Source organism: Miniopterus schreibersii, assembly GCF_964146895.1.
Source record: "Miniopterus schreibersii genome assembly, chromosome: 6".
Classification (NCBI taxonomy): Eukaryota; Metazoa; Chordata; class Mammalia; order Chiroptera; family Miniopteridae; genus Miniopterus; species Miniopterus schreibersii.
In genome coordinates, this window is record NC_138107.1 from 42253801 (window position 1) to 42269786 (window position 15986).

Sequence of the window (15986 nt, forward strand, 5' to 3'; positions counted from 1 at the left end):
ACTCATCCATAAGAAAAGATGAAATCCTGCCATTTGAAACAACATGGATGGACCTTGAGAATATTATGCTAAGTGAAATAAGTCAGTCAGAAAAAGCTAAGAACCATGTGATTTCACTCATATATAGGATACAAAACTGAAACTTGTGGACACAAACAGCAGTGTGGTAGTTGCCAGAGGGAAGGGATTGGAGGGTGAAGGTGGTCTTAATATATGGTGGTGGGCACACAAAGCAATATACAGATCTTATAACATAGAAACCCACACCTGAAACCTATACGTTCATATTAACCATTGTTACCCAATAAATTTAATTTAAAAAAATAAAGACAATGTTTTCTTTTTCCTAAACTCAACATCGCTATTGATTACAAATCTTGGAAGTCATTATTACAGATCAGGTCTTCTATCAGAAATAGGGTTTCATATGTACGATATAACATCTAATGCCAACTCTCTCTGAGAACTCTTGGGGACCTGTGATGTCTCTAAAGAGTGGAGTCTTACTAAGCAAGTGAGGAACAATAAGGAAGACTCTCAGGAAGAGCATTTCCAGGTGTCGAGGGATTAGGGCCAGAGTAGCAGAATTAATATCTGAAGTTTACTGAAATAACAGTTCTATAGTCCAAACAGGCATGTTGCCATAAAAAATATAAAGAGATAAGAAGGTTTAAAATAATAAAAAGAAAAGTGCAAATCCAATTTAAATAGAGTGATTTATCCTCATTTTCACAAAATGAAAGCTGGTTAATCAGGACAAACACATTTTACTAAAGGGACCAAACAGGGCCAATAAAGCAGTAATAGGTGTGCACAGTAAACAACCTCACAAATATAAAAGACCATATTTCCTTTTCACCGAAGAGACCATTCTGCTCCCTGAAAGATTAGTTATGAGTATGCTTAAAATAAAACAAGAGCTTAGCATATCATGAGTGTATACACAAGCTTTTAAATTGGCGGTTAACATTTGTGAAAGCAATGGTTTAACAACAGTTATAAAAGATGTATCACTTAAAGTAAAACTTAGTATTATACCTGATTATAAACTACACCCAGTCCATATAAGTTGAATGCATACCATACTTTAATAATCAAGACAGTTGGCTGCTTTTCTGGAGTATATTTCAAACAGAATTAGCATATAACCCGTATATAACAATATTGCTGTTTTTAGTCATTTTACACATAAGGGTCCAAAATATATTATGTTCACAAAATAACACTGTCTGTGAATGTCAACAGCTTTTTATTTATATTCCTTCAAAAACACTCTACCCTGGTCATACACACTAATCTACATAACTGAAAATAAGCAAAGATGATAGGTAATTCACAGAGTCTCACCTCCATGTAGAAGTTCTAATTGCCCTAGAAACCTGTAGGTCAAGTTCTCATCCTTTGAAAATGAGAAAAATGTTCCAGAGCAGTCACTGTAGCCATGTAGTTGGGCTTTGTATTTATAGCATTGGATCTGAGACCTAAATGTGGCCATAGATGTCACAGTAAGCTAAGTCCCATATCAAAAATAAAATGCAAAAGGAATTGAGAGACTTTGTAATTTCAATGGCACAGACTTCGAAAACTGAACGCTTAGACATAACTCCTACATCTCTCTTTAAGAGGTCATTGCCATGCTAATAGGTTTGAGGCAGTAATCTATATATTAGTGTGTGATTAATCAAAGAGTTCACTTAGTACCATCAACTTGGGTCCTTATGCCACAGCATTAATTTTGCCTTTCCCCCAAAGAATCATTTGCTCTTGAAGTAATAGGCTCTTAAGGCACATTTTAACAAAAAACCCATCATATACCCAGCTCAAAAATGGGAGCTCCACCTGGTTACAATAATATACATATATACCTATGTAACGTATGATTTATCAGATAGACAAATGTTTCTATCTTGAGGATAAAATCACATTAGAAAAGCAATTCTTTATTTGTTTACTCAAAAAAGAAACATTGTGTAAAAATATTAGAGAATTAGGTTTATAATAACAACCCACCTGTACCAGGTCTGTTGGCAAAGGTTCAACAGGGTATAGGTCTGGAAATTAGAGAAAAGACTTCCCTGGAACCCTGGGTTCCTACTTACCCAGGTTTCTGAGCAAAAATGATAAGGAAGGGAGTTAGGGCTCCTTCATGATTTTTAGAAGTTTTCTTCCAAAATGCACAGCTTCTTGGGAGAGTTCAAACCTTAAACCCCAATCAGCTACCATTTTGAACTGCAGTTACCAGCCTCAAAGGAATAGGACTTAAGGAAAGGAAGGAGAGGGGATAGAAAGGAGCCACAGATAGAAGTGGGATAATTTCAAGGACAAGTTGCTTTAGGAACTTGATACATTTTGCTAGGAGCAGCTTTGATATCCCTATGAGCCTCTGCTAAAAGAAAAAAATATTATTTTCTAATACCCACAAACATGCCTTAGGCACTGACCCTTGGGATGGACCTAGAATTATCTACTTGGAATGATTTGGGATGGGAGTAGATTTAGGAGTCTCTTAACTTGCTATTTGTCTAAAGTAAACATAAGTGAAAGAATTCCATAGAAACAAATACATAGCTAACTGTAACACCTCCTCTGGCCATCACCTTCCCACTGACTTTGGGGTGTTTTCAGCTGTGCAGAGCAGGCTGCTGGTAAGCTGAGCTCTAGTTCAATCATAAGGTGGGAACAGGCAGAGTCTACAAGGCACACTGTCACAGATGAGGAGGACACTCAGCGGTAACAAGTGTGCCCAGTAGGATTCAGCTCTATGGTAGAGATCTGAGACATTTTCTGTGATCATGGAGCAATAAAAATAGCTGGTCCTAAATAAACATTTCAAATGTTGCACAGGCCCATTTCACAAGGGCCAAACATACAGAATTGTATATATATTTTTATATCTGCAGTGGCCAATTACCTACATTTGGGAAACCACGTGTCCTCTGATGTTACTTTAGCCTGGGATGGCAGGTACAAAAAAGCCTCCAGAGTCCTTGCAATTCACTGACATTCTTATTTGTCTCCAGTGATTGGCACCATTTTGGAAATCTGGTCCCAAAGGTTCTAATGCACGGTAATACAGCTAAAAGAAACAACGTCTCTGTAGAAAATGATTATAGAGATGTGTGTTGAGGTAAAGAGCTTTGTAAAAACTGTTGAGTAGGGAAGCACAGCCACAGCTATAGAAACGTTTAAATAAGTTTGATGCTAAGATTATTCATCAAAACTCCTGTTTACACTAGTTATAAATAAAGGACAGTTCTTATTGCTCCTGCAGCTTGCTGCCCCAATCTGTTCCATCTCCACTGGAAAATGATTTTTTTTCTCAACAATTGGTAGCAAAGATTCCCAAATGTATAAAAAGTCATTGCTAATGCATTACTTTTTGATTAATTTCTGATTGCCATATAGCTAAGGACTACAGTATGCATATCCTTCACACCAAGTACAGAAAAAGCTTAGAAAAGTTGCTTTATCAAAGTTTAGTTCAATGAAAAAGTGCAAAATATATACAGTTCCTGGCAGTTCTCACACAGGATTTTTCTGACTACAGACCATAAAAGTTTACATTTGTGTCATGAAATTACAGTGGATTTAACTTCATTGTTAATATACAAGTTTTTGCTTCAAAGTGCTTGCTTTATTTAAAAAAGAAAAAATCAAGAGGGTCGCAGGAATTTTTTTTTTTACACAACAAATTTATGTGTCCCAATGCCCTTCTTCCTCTTTGTTTAGTGCAACCCAGTGCAGCAGCCTCACTGAAAGGTCTGATTTCCAAAGATGTTCCTGAAACCTCACCTACAGCAGCACTCTAGGGGTCCCATTGGGGGTGGCTCCTTTTTTCTTCTGCAGCTGGTTCTGAACCTTTCGCGATTTCACCACTTTCATTCTCACCTCAAAAACTTCATGGATGGCCTTCCGGAAGCAATGAAAATTATAGTCAATAAGCCCTGGAGAAGGAAACAAAAATACTTAGAAATGTCACATAGAAATAACATTCATCTTTTCACGTCGGTGATAACGAGGATTAACCATAGGGGGGCAGTAGAGGAGCGGCCTTAACATAAGGTCCACAGACTGCCCTGGCAGGTCCGCAGCTGGCCCTCAGGAATTGTAGGCAAAGTCTTGTGATTGTATTTTCCCCCCTAAGAAAAGTTTCCAGAGTATATTTAACATATTTTCAAAGGTGTCTATGACCCAAAACATTTGAAGAACCAAGTGAACAACACATTTTTTTGACCTTTCAGAATTAAAGATTTTTTTACAATAAAGATATCTTCAAAGAAGATATCTTTATTGTAAAGATATCCCCGAAAGGAGTTATTAAATTGACTCTGTGTGGAGGTAGACCCTGACGTGGAGTGTGGCTGAGATATCAAAGCCACAGTATCAATGGGGTAATCAATCAATATTTACTGGGTATATATTATATTTAAACCACTGTCATAAGCCCTGGGGAAAGCAGAGTCCCTGATTTTACAGTAGTAGCAGCCACCTCAGGTCAACTCAAGCTAAGGAATTCAACAACCAATGACACTCTCAGTTCTTCAGTATCATGTAAATTTTATCTTTTTAACTTTAGAGGACATTTATTAAAGCTGGGGAGAGTGAAACAAGAAAGGTCTGGGGAAACGAGCTTAGGCTGGGCTGCTTTGACTAAGAAGTCAGAGAAAAGGGGGCCTTGGGAACAGGTTCAGGGGGTTTGTCTGGGACAAATTGCTGCTGCCCATTGCTGCCCATTGCTGCCCTGGTTGCAAGCCTCTTGAGGGTCCCAACTTAAGAGTTTAGGAGATGCATGCCTGTGGGGGAAGGAGGAGGGGAGGCACGGGGTGCTCCTGGGAGGGAGAGCACGCCTCATGGAAGTTTTAAATGGAGAAATAGTAGGGGAAAATCTTGTGTTTTCTGAAAGCGATAGTACAAAATAGAATAAAAGATAATGCAAAGTCTTGAATGTATTTTCATCACCGCCACTAGTTTGTCAGTGTTGAGACCAACCTTATGTTCACACCAGTTAGGATAGGCAGTTTGGTTCTATTTACTGTCTTGAAACTTATTAAAACAACTAGCCCAACCATTATTTCCATCCACTTAAGTGATCCTTCCAGAAACCCAAAGAAAGAATTGAGATTCTGGCCAAGGAGTGAAACTTCAAACTAGTCATACAACTGCAAGTGGACTGGAGGAAGCACCACCTCAGCTTCTGAGAGCAGGAAACCCTCTGAGCGGCGCCCTCGGCTGCCTCTGCCTTGATAGTGACCCCAAAGCAGTGGGGGGGGGGGGGGGAGAGAGACCAATGAAGCAGTAAGAAATAAGCAAGGAGCAAAGAAGTGATCTGATTTAGTGGGAATTTGTAAATGAGATGTGAGAACAACCTTACAATTCTCTGCCTACCATACGTCAACCAACTGCCTTAGGGAGAAAGCTTAGCTCGATTGGCTCAATGAGAAGAGTGAATCAACCTGGGACATCTCAGAGACATCCTATTGATAGTTTTTGACAAATCTTAACTTACTAATCTTTGCACATTTTCTTTAAAAAATATATCTTTATTGATTTCAGAGAGAGGAAGGGAGAGGGAGAGAGAGATAGAAACATCAATGATGAGAGAGTCTTGATCAGCTGCCTTCTGCACGCCCCCAACTGGGGGTCAAGCCCGCAACCCGGGCATGTGCCCTGACTGGGAATCGAACCCCGATCTCCTGGATCCTAGGTCGATGCTCAGCTGCTGAGCCATGCTGGGCCGGGTATTTGCACATTTTAAATGTGCAAAATTTTAAAAACTGTAATCTTGCTGCATTTGGAGTTTTAAAAGTAAAATGGTAAAAATTCACAACTGAGGTTTTTAAAGAAAGTAAACATTCATAAAAAGAGTTTGCTATTTATTTCAACCCTTTCATTAAAGGCAGTTGAAAATGCAAGAAGAGAGACATGAACAGAATAAGGACTATCTTCACCACCACACACAGTTACATGATGGTCCCACATCCTTCTTTGGTCCAGTGGTTCTCAGCCCTAGCCGCACATTAAAAACATCCAAGGAAGTTAAGAAAAAACAAACCCCAGGCCCCCCTCCCAGGAATTCTATTCTAATTATATGGAGGAGGACCCAGATGTCTGCAGCATTTTTTAACCACCTCCCATACCAAGGTGCGCCTAGGATGTGCAGCTAAGGCTAAGAGTCCTGCATCTGCTTTCAATTCTCTGCCTCTGCCAAAGCAATCACAGAGATCGCCAATGAAAACTCAGACGAAGACAAACGTGAAGAAAAGCTAATCACCAAGTGTTGATTATCAGCACCAACAGGACTCAACAACACAAGATTCAAGCAACAAAACAAATCAGACTACTCCATACATTTATACTCATAAGTTCTTTCTAAAGACAACTACCTAATAGGGTGACCAACTCATCTGGTCTGCATGGGACATTCCCACTTTCAGCACTGGAGGTCTACTGTCCCATGAACCCTCTCTGTCCCAGACAAACGGAGGTGGTCGGTCACCCTAAAAAGCACCCAAGGTTAACACGATGAAGTTAAACCTAGTCTGCTTACTTATTTACATTTCTTAGTTATGACATTGACTAACTAGGTTTCTAGTTAGTTTAATAAATTCTACAAAATCTGCCTATCCTCGGTGATAATCCCACCTAGGTAATTTACCAAAAGATCCACATGATAAACTCCTGCTTAAATTTACTTCCATATCCACAGAGGAAGGTTAAAATTAGTGGGCAAGAGTGTGAGAAGGAACGGGATTTGCATAGTTTGAAAGCGAATATTAACTACAAAGGGATAGATAGGGACTTTCCAGTGGAAAAACTAGCAGACACTACCTTAGCTAAATCCACATCAGCGTCAACAGCAGTAAGACATACAAACATCATTAACCACTTGATCTGATGCACTGAGAAGGACATGTCATTTCTGTGTGGTGTTCTTGCCAAAGTGCATAATCTCATTCCACCTGTGTGAACACATTGGACAAACCCAATTTGAGGGACACTCTACAAAAGGTCAGTACTCTTCAAAAGTGTCAAGGCCATGAAAGATGAAGAACTCTCACACATTGGAGGAGACCAAGAGCTATAACAACTAAATCAATTTGGGATACTGAAACAGAAAACAGGTATTTTTGGAAAAACTGGTAAAATTTGCATAAGGTCTATTGTTTCATTGATAGCATTATACCGATGTTAATTCCCTAGTTTTGGTAACTGTGCTATAGTATGCAGGTTGTTAACATTTAGGGAAGCCAGATGAGGAGTATATGTAAACTATGTACTGTTTTTGCAAGTTTTCTGTTAAGTCTAAAATCAGGTCAAAATAAATAAACTCTACAGTTTAATAAATTACAATTTAATATGATTTTGGGACCTGCCACCATCCTAGATAGTTTGGGGGCTGTAGCTGTACTATTTGCATTACTTTTATTTTTCTTAGCTTCCAAAATCAACATGAAATATTAATCATCAACTATAAATTCTAGAAATATCTTTAACCAAGGAAATATACATATCATAGTTTAAAACACAATATACACAATTGATTCCACATAGGGAGAAGTCCAGGAATCTTTAGCCCTGACTGTCACACACTGGTGGTGTGACCTTGTATTGGGAGAAAGTTACATGTATATCCTGGGTCTGGGTAAAATCATCTGTAATTGAGAGAGTGAAACAAAGTATGGTCCTGTCTATCTCCAAAATTCCATGAATTTTTTATATAATCTGTTCTTACTTTCAGCAGGATGAAAATAAGAAGTAAAAGATTAATAGCATTTAATTAAAAATTTTGCAGGCCAAGGACAATAAGAGGCAATTTGATTGGCAATAGTAATAAATATGGGAAAAATACATACACAACTTCACTAAGAAAATGTAAATTTAAATGATATACCAGTTTTCTTTTTTTATTAATCCTCACTGAGGACATGCTTAGAGAGAGGAAAGCGGGGGGGGGGGGGGGGGAGAGAAAGAGGGAGAGAGAGAGAGAGAGAGAGAGAGAAACATTGATTTAAGACGGAAACATTTTTAGATTGCCTTCCATACATGCCCCGACAGGGGATCAAACCCACAACCCAGGTATGTGCCCTGACAGGGAATCAAACCAGCAACTTTTTGGTGTACAGGACGATGCCCAACCAACTGGCCCACTCCAGCAGCTAGGCTACCAGTTTTCAATTATCAATGTTTAATGCTAATACCCAATATTAAAAAGAATACAGCGAAACTGACACACTCCTATTCTCTTAGTAGCATAAATCCATAAAGTCTTTCTAAAGGACATCTTGGTAATAATGCATTAGAAGCCACCAGAACATGCCTACCCTTTGATCTAAGTAATTCCATTTATTGAAGTTTTTCCTGAGGAAACAACCAAAGATGTACACAAATATTTAGTGCAAAGAAGGTCATCATGGATTATTTATAACAGCAAAATCTAAAAATAATATAAATTCCTAACAATAGGAGAAACTAACACATCCATTAAAATGATGTGGTAAAAAAGATTTAATAAACTGGAGAGATGTCTGTAATAATTTAAGTGAAGGTTGTAAAGTAGTATTAATCATATAATCTCATATGTAGAGGTAATAGACACATATGAAAAGGGACGGAAAGTTATGTAGAAAATGTTAATAGAGTATCTTGAGTGAAAAGCTTATCAATAATTATTTCTTTTTTGCTTGTTATTTCTAAATTTTCTAAATGAACCTATTACTTTTATAATAAAAAGAAACAATAAAAATCTAAATCATGCTTTCATGCTCAATGAATTAAAAAATATTTCATGATATAGTAAGTGAAAACAAGAGGATATAAAACTATATAGATGACCTGGCCCCACTTTTGTGGGAGGGAGGAGATAAGAGATGAAGGAAGAGAGGAAGGGAAGATGGGAGGGAGGGATGGAGGGACAGAGGGGAAAGAAAGCAAGTTTCAGGAAATTTAACACGGTGTTTAGTTCTAGAGGGTAAAATTGAGTGGTTTTATCTTGTTCTTTAAGCTTTCCTAAATTTTCAGAGTATTTTTATAATGAACATGTATTGCTTTATAAGGAAAAAAAGGCTATTTCAGTAAATGTAACTGCCACTTTTGGGGGAATTTTTTTACCCAACAAATTGGTAAATCATACCCTAGTTATTAGCAAAAATCCCTAGCCTCAGCAGTAAGGTGGTATTTCCCAGTTTAGGTAGCAGGGGGGAAATGAGTATCTTTATGAGGTTAACTGCTTTGGTTTCAAAGTAAAACTAAAAAGATATTTGGTGATGTTATTAAGTATATCCATGTCTTCTCTTTTCGGAATCATGATGCCATCCTTGTGTTTTGAGGACTAAAGGACATACAGAGCTGAACAAAAGTTAAATACTGTGTAGCTTTAATGTTGTATGAGTGCCCTCCTTCACATGGGAGCACAAGCGGTCACAGGTTCCCTAAAACCTACTTCTAGAAGCATGGACCACGAGCGAGGCTGTGGCCCTCACTGTACGTGGGCAGTCCTCCCCTTGATAAGAAATTTTACAGCCTGGCAACACCCTGGCTAGCTTCACCCCGGGAAAAGCTGAGGCCCCTGGGAAGATGGTTGCGTCCACTTCCACCTCACAGCAGCTTTCACTAGGGGGCAGGCTGGTTCACGGGTCCCCAAAGCCTGACTGGTGTGTGCAGGAGCCAAGGGGGTCTGCGACTTAAGTCTCCAAGCTTCAAGAGGCATGCTGTCCCCACCCAGTTAACAAGCTGTAAAGGCAATATTAGTCTGAATGGAAATGCTTCATTTAAATCACACACAAAAAATTACCTTTTCTTTCAAAGCTTTCCTCTCTGACAAAGCAAACAAGAGCCAGGAACTTTGTCACCTCTTTTAAATAAAGAACTGTGGTATTATTCAGCTTTATAATGGCTGTTGATTCCTTGTCATAAGGGGTTCCTGCTCCATCTTCTTTGAGACTAAATGGGGACAGAAACCAAAATATATTTGACCGTTGAGAAAGAACTACATATTGTAACCTGGCAATAAAGACCAGCTTTAACACAGAATGATGATGACATGTAGTTTACACTTACAGTGCCTTTCAGCTAAAGATCTCAGAAACACACAATCACAAGAATACACAGTGTATGACAAGTCACTTTCCTACTGACACAATGAGTGGTTGTTGTGGCAGCTGGGCAACTCTCCAGGCACCTGAGGAACACAGGTGAGGGATGGGGGTTAGCTCTTGTCCCCTCCATGGCCCACGAGGGCTTCTCGTTTTCTCATGATGGAATAACATGGCCAAAGGCATGGCTGTCAAAGGCATGGTCTGATGAAAGACCAAGAAGGACTGAAGAACTCTTCCAAATTAAAGAAGCCTAAAGACACGTGACAGCCAATGCTGAACTAGATTTTGGAATAGGGAGTGAGGGGTGATATAAAAGATAGAAGTGGGACCACTGGTAAAATTTGAATACGGACTATATTAGATAATAGAGTAATGTTGCCATGCTAAATGTGCTTACTTAGATAATTAAACTGTAATCCTGCAAAAGAATATCCTTGTTCTTTTTTTTTTTTTTTAAGATTTTAAAAATTGATTTTTAGAGACAGAGGGAGGGAGAGGAAGAGAGAGAGAAACACTGATGTGAGAGTAAAACATCGATTGGCCCCTACCGGGGCTCAAGGCCGCAACCCTGGCATATGCCCTGACTGGGAATCAAACCAGCAACCCCTTGGTGCATGGGAACGCACCCAATCTACTGAACCACACGGGCCAGGGCAGAATGTCCTTGTTCCAAAGAGAGATGCTCAAGTACCAAGGATCAAAGAATCATGATGTCTGCAACTTACTCCCAAATGGTTCAGCACAAACAAACAATATGGAATAGAAGGAGAGAGATAGCAAATATGGCAAATTGATAAAAATTGGTGAATCCCAATGAAAGGTATATAGGAATTTATTATACTATCCTTGCACATTTTCTGTAGATTTGAAATCTTTTTAAAATAAAAAGTTAAATAGATTGGTTTATATTTTTTCTTTAAAAAAATTTTAATTGAATTTATTGGGGTGACATTGGTTAATAAAATTATATAGATTTCAGGTGTACAGTTCTGTAATTCATCATCTGTACATTGTACTGTGTGTTCACCACCCCAAGTCAAGTCTCTTTCCATCACCATTTATCCCCCTTATACCCTCTGGTACCTCCCCCGCCCTTCTGGTTTTCACCACGCTGTTGTCTAGTCTATCGTTTTTGTTGTTGTTGCTTAATCCCTTCACCTTTTTCCCCCAGCCCCGCAAACCCCCTCCCCTCTGACAGCTGTCACTCTATTCTCTGTATCTATAAGTCTGTTTCCATTTTGTTTGTTAGTTTATTCTGTTCATCAGATTCCATATTGAGTGAAGTCATATGGTACTTGTCATTCTCTGACCTGCTTATTCCACTTGGCCGCAGACACGGATGACATGGGTTTGAATCCCAGCTTACCTACTTACTATGTGAACTTGGGCAAGTTGAGTAACTTCTTTGAGTCTCAGTTTCCTCATCTGTATACTAATAGTAACTACTTCAAAGTTTCCTAATGTGTAATGAAATAATACACATATAGCACTGAGCACAGTGCTGAAACCATGTAAAATGCATAATGAATGTTAGTTTTTTATAAAAGGATGCAGCTGACTATAACCTACCAGAAGAGTAAAGAAAAATTTTAAGAAGTGTTAGATCTGAGATATTAATGATGCTTTAACAGAGTTCTAAATTTCCTTTGTACTATTTTTAGTTACTGTTTTTCCAGATTGAATTTCTCTTGCTTATAAACTGATGTTCTGAGAATAAACTGAAACATTTACAAGTTGTAAAATTTACAATTTTTTTCAATGAAGAAAACGACATTTAAAATTTTCAAGTAAATATATAATGCTATACTATATAAACACTAAATATTGTTTTTATTACACAAGAAAATTCTTTAAGTAATAACGTTGACTGAAAAAAGTAGGATGTAATATTAAATAAACAAAGTGATCACATTATCCTAAAAATTAAACAGACATGTGAATAAAATATATAAAAATGTTAGTGATTGTTTCTAGGTGATGAGATTATGGGTTTTAAAATTTTATTCTTTATACTTTGACATATTTTCTGCAATGAGCATGGATTACATTCATAATTAGAAGTAAACATTAAACAAATTGGAAAAACAAAAAAAGACCCCCAAAATTACAAATAGAAATTGGTGAGGTTTTATGACCGCAAGGACTATTTTCTACTACTTCTATTTCCATCTACAAGGCCATAAAAACACACGAGGATGGAAGGTATTTTAAAATGTGCATGTGCTAGAGCTGCCCAGCCTTAGCAGAAGCTCAGCTGAGATTCCTGAGCAGACGGACTGAGGACCCAGGTCATCTGCTTCTAAACCCTGCTGTTCTCCAGGGAGCAGCTGGGAACTGGCAGCGAGCCTGCTTCCTAGGCTGCCCCACACATCGCCAGCCCTCCCCCCGTTAACTGGCTGGCTCCTTGCCAGTGCAGCAAACAGTGTGAGGAAAACCCAAGGGCCACTTGTGACCTAGACTGGTTCTCACTGAACCCGGCAGGTTCTCAGGAGCACTGCACTCTGCCACAGAAAAACAAAGCGACGGCAGGGCCCAGCTCTCTCCTCCTCCCAACCCCTTCCTACCCATGTTTGTTTTAGCTGGGTCAAAGTAACTCTGATAAACATCATTTACATGAACAACTTACCACTTACGTCTAATTACCATATGGCACAATAATGCTTATGCATATCGTTAAACATGTGCCAGATTAATTGTGTTCGTTGTATTTGATTACCACAGCAATCTAGACTGTAATCAGGGTACATTCAGCTTCCATGGCTATTTCAAGGTCATTCACTTACAGTTTAAAAAGAACAATACTGTAGGGCAATACTCTTAGAAAATAAAGTCTATTTCTAAAGCCGGGTGGCAGTGGTTAGTAATAATAAATGATAATAGTGACAACAATAGTAACAGCAATAGCAGCTACATTTATCCAGGGTTTACCAGGTGAAACCTAATATTTCTTCCTCACTAGAGTTCTGTGAAGTTTCACTTTCCCTTTTTCATAACAAAAGGGACTGTGTTTGCATGTGTGTGTACAACAGAGTTCACAAAGAGAAGCTGAAGTGAGTTGGCAAAGGATTTTCAGACAGTGGAAGAGAAAAATGGTGAGACTGAGACGGTCACCAAAGAGGAGGCTCTATACAGCAGGTCACAGTGAGTAAAGAAGAAGATGAACAAAGCAAAGTCACCAGTGAGTTGGCGAGGACATAAGTCCAACATAAACAGCAGCAACAACTTGACGTCTTGATAAGACAGACAAACGAGTTCACACCATTCACCCTGTATGAAACCCATCCAGCAAATTTATAATTACATGGAATTGTTTCTATGTCTGGTAACACAATCAACTTTCCCCACTCCTTGTTTATTTTATATGATTTTAAGTGTACAAAAAGTACTGTTTCCTAAGAATATAAGACCATAATGATAAACAGGTAATGTTGTTTGCTTAGTTTTAAAATTCTCTGCTGCCCACAATAAAAGATAATGAAAAAGAATATTATTGAAGGGATCATTTCGTAAGTTATATAAATGTCTAGCCACTATGCTGTACACCTGAAACTAATATAATATTGAATATCAACTGTAACTGAATAATCATAAAAATAAATAAAAATAAAAGTATATTTTTAAAAATCAACCCAATAGTTATCTCCTATAACAAAGAAGATAATAAAACTGTTGTTAATATGACATATTTATTTAGAGTTCAAGGATCCTCTTAGTCTCTCCCAAGTGTATACAAGACATTATGATATGACAGATTTTCAGTAGAGAAACCCCAAGAATCAGTTAGGCTTAAGTTCAAATTCTAGTTCCATCCGTTACTGACAATACGAGCAAAGATTAGAAACTTAACCGTGTGAACCTCAGTGTTCCCATCTTTGAAGTGGGGATGGTAATTCTTGCCTCATGGAATAGAGGAGAATTAAATGATATAATGTATTCAATGATATTGTTAGCATAATGCCAGGAATTTACTCATTATTATTATTATTATTATTATTGCATGCTAAATGGTATATTTATTTACAGATCCCAGTCTTTTAAAACAAAAGTATTAAAATCAAATAAGTAAATGCAAAATATCTTAAAGGTTATGAAAGAGAAGTATGGCTTGATTGTAGCCTTTAAGAATGTTTTACTTACCCATAAATACAAGAGATGTCAATAACCACATCGATCATATCACAGCACAGCTCATAGGTTTGCATATCTACTGGGGTACTATCAGTTGCAATATAAATTTTACTGACCACATCAAATAGAAATGCCTTTTCAATTCCAGAATTCTGAAACAAAGAGAAGTTGCTGACTTAAAGCAACAGCTAATTTCAGACCGGGTCATGGTGACATAAAATGATACGCCATCCTCTATGTAAAAAATGAATGAGCAAAAATTAAGTTACTACAACTTTAGGTTGTTACATGTTATTACAATTTAAACCTCATTGTCATATACTTCTTTATAATGGACTTGCATAAGAAATGAAAAGTGGAATTAATTATCACAAATTATTTACTGTAGGTCAACAGATTGAATGGTGGCCATGTAAAAACACTAATTTTACTAATTTTAAATTAAAAAATAAATTTAAGAAATCTAAACAAGCAAATTCCAAAATTGTGCAGTGAGAATTCAGGTGATTATAACCAACAGGTCTGCCTCAATTCTACTCTGCAAAGCTGGACGAGAGCTGGTAGTTTACAGGACTCATTCAGCCAGCACATCATTCAGTGTTAACAGCATATACCTTATCTCCAAACCAACTTTTATGCTCCCTACCTCTGGTAGAGCTCTATTAACATTGAACGATTGCCTACAATTTGAATACACACTCCAGTTATACCAGTGAAGTACAGGCATCCGTTTTTGGAGTTAAATTTTAAAGGACCTAAAAAAACCTGTAAGAGCGAACTCCAAAAGTAATACTTTGGCGACCTTGAAATGCTGTAAGAGTAAGCAGAAACAAGGTCGTTTTCACTCTTGCAATGTTATTTGTAAATTCTGCAAATGACGCTAACAGGATGATATTATTTATTTACTTACTGAGATAAAGATGTTTAGCAAATTCTCCAGGGTGGGGAGTTGTGGAATTAGTTTCTGAACCACTTTGCTAAAAGCTTCAAATATTGAATGATCATATATGCTTGTCAGATAAAAGCTGAAAGAGGAAACAATATTTTATCACGTTTTCCCCTTAACTGAGGAACAGATTGCTTAGGCTCTATCGTAACACCAGTACCCTGCTTTCTGTATCTACACTCCGTGCACACACATCGGAATTCAAAACAGCCTTGGTAAAAACTGAACTTGTCTTACCAGGCTGTCCCTCCCCACCACCCAAAAACCAACAACTGTGCCCATGCTCATTTGCTGACTGGCTGGGCTGGAAAGCTTAGAAATGCAGTGTAGTGCTCACTTCAGTGGCACATATATTAAAACTGGAATGATACAGAGAAGATCAGCATGCCCCTGAGCAAGGATGACATGCAAATTTGTGAAGTGTTCCATATTTTTTAAAAATGTATCACGTGTCCATACCAGGTTCCTTACATTCTGCAAGAGACTGCACAGATCACCTACACAAGCCTCATAGCCTATTAACAATTACATTATTCATATTGAAGCATCTAAGTTTTTCATTTTCCAATTTGTAAAATCAATGATACATGCCACAAAAAATGACAAGAGAAGTGGTTTTCCTCCGTATTTCTATTTGAATTAACTTCAGAGTTAGATACTGTCATATGTATCAAGAACCGTAAACGTCACCAATTAACCTCCTGGATTATGCTCATGAGTTTTCTGTTATGTGTTTTTCAAATGGGAGAAGCACTTGAGCTTTGACCATTTGTTTAAAATAAAATTTTTTTTAAACCCCACTGCTTTTCCCAAAGATT

General features: G+C 37.8%; 1 protein-coding gene across 2 annotated transcripts in view; it reads right to left on the reverse strand.

Moving 5' to 3' along the window:
• Positions 1-1065: 1065 nt before the first annotated feature.
• Positions 1066-15986, reverse strand: part of RRAGD (Ras related GTP binding D) — a 36685-nt gene continuing 21764 nt past the window's right edge. For both annotated transcript variants that reach the window (XM_081141610.1, XM_081141609.1), the window contains exons 4-7: positions 15133-15247; positions 14232-14374; positions 9791-9939; positions 1066-3944 (exon numbers count right to left, since the gene is read on the reverse strand). In XM_081141610.1, the coding sequence (XP_080997736.1) occupies positions 3793-3944; positions 9791-9939; positions 14232-14374; positions 15133-15247 (559 nt within the window). In that variant the 3' untranslated portion in view covers positions 1066-3792. The remainder of the gene's footprint in view (positions 3945-9790; positions 9940-14231; positions 14375-15132; positions 15248-15986) is intronic.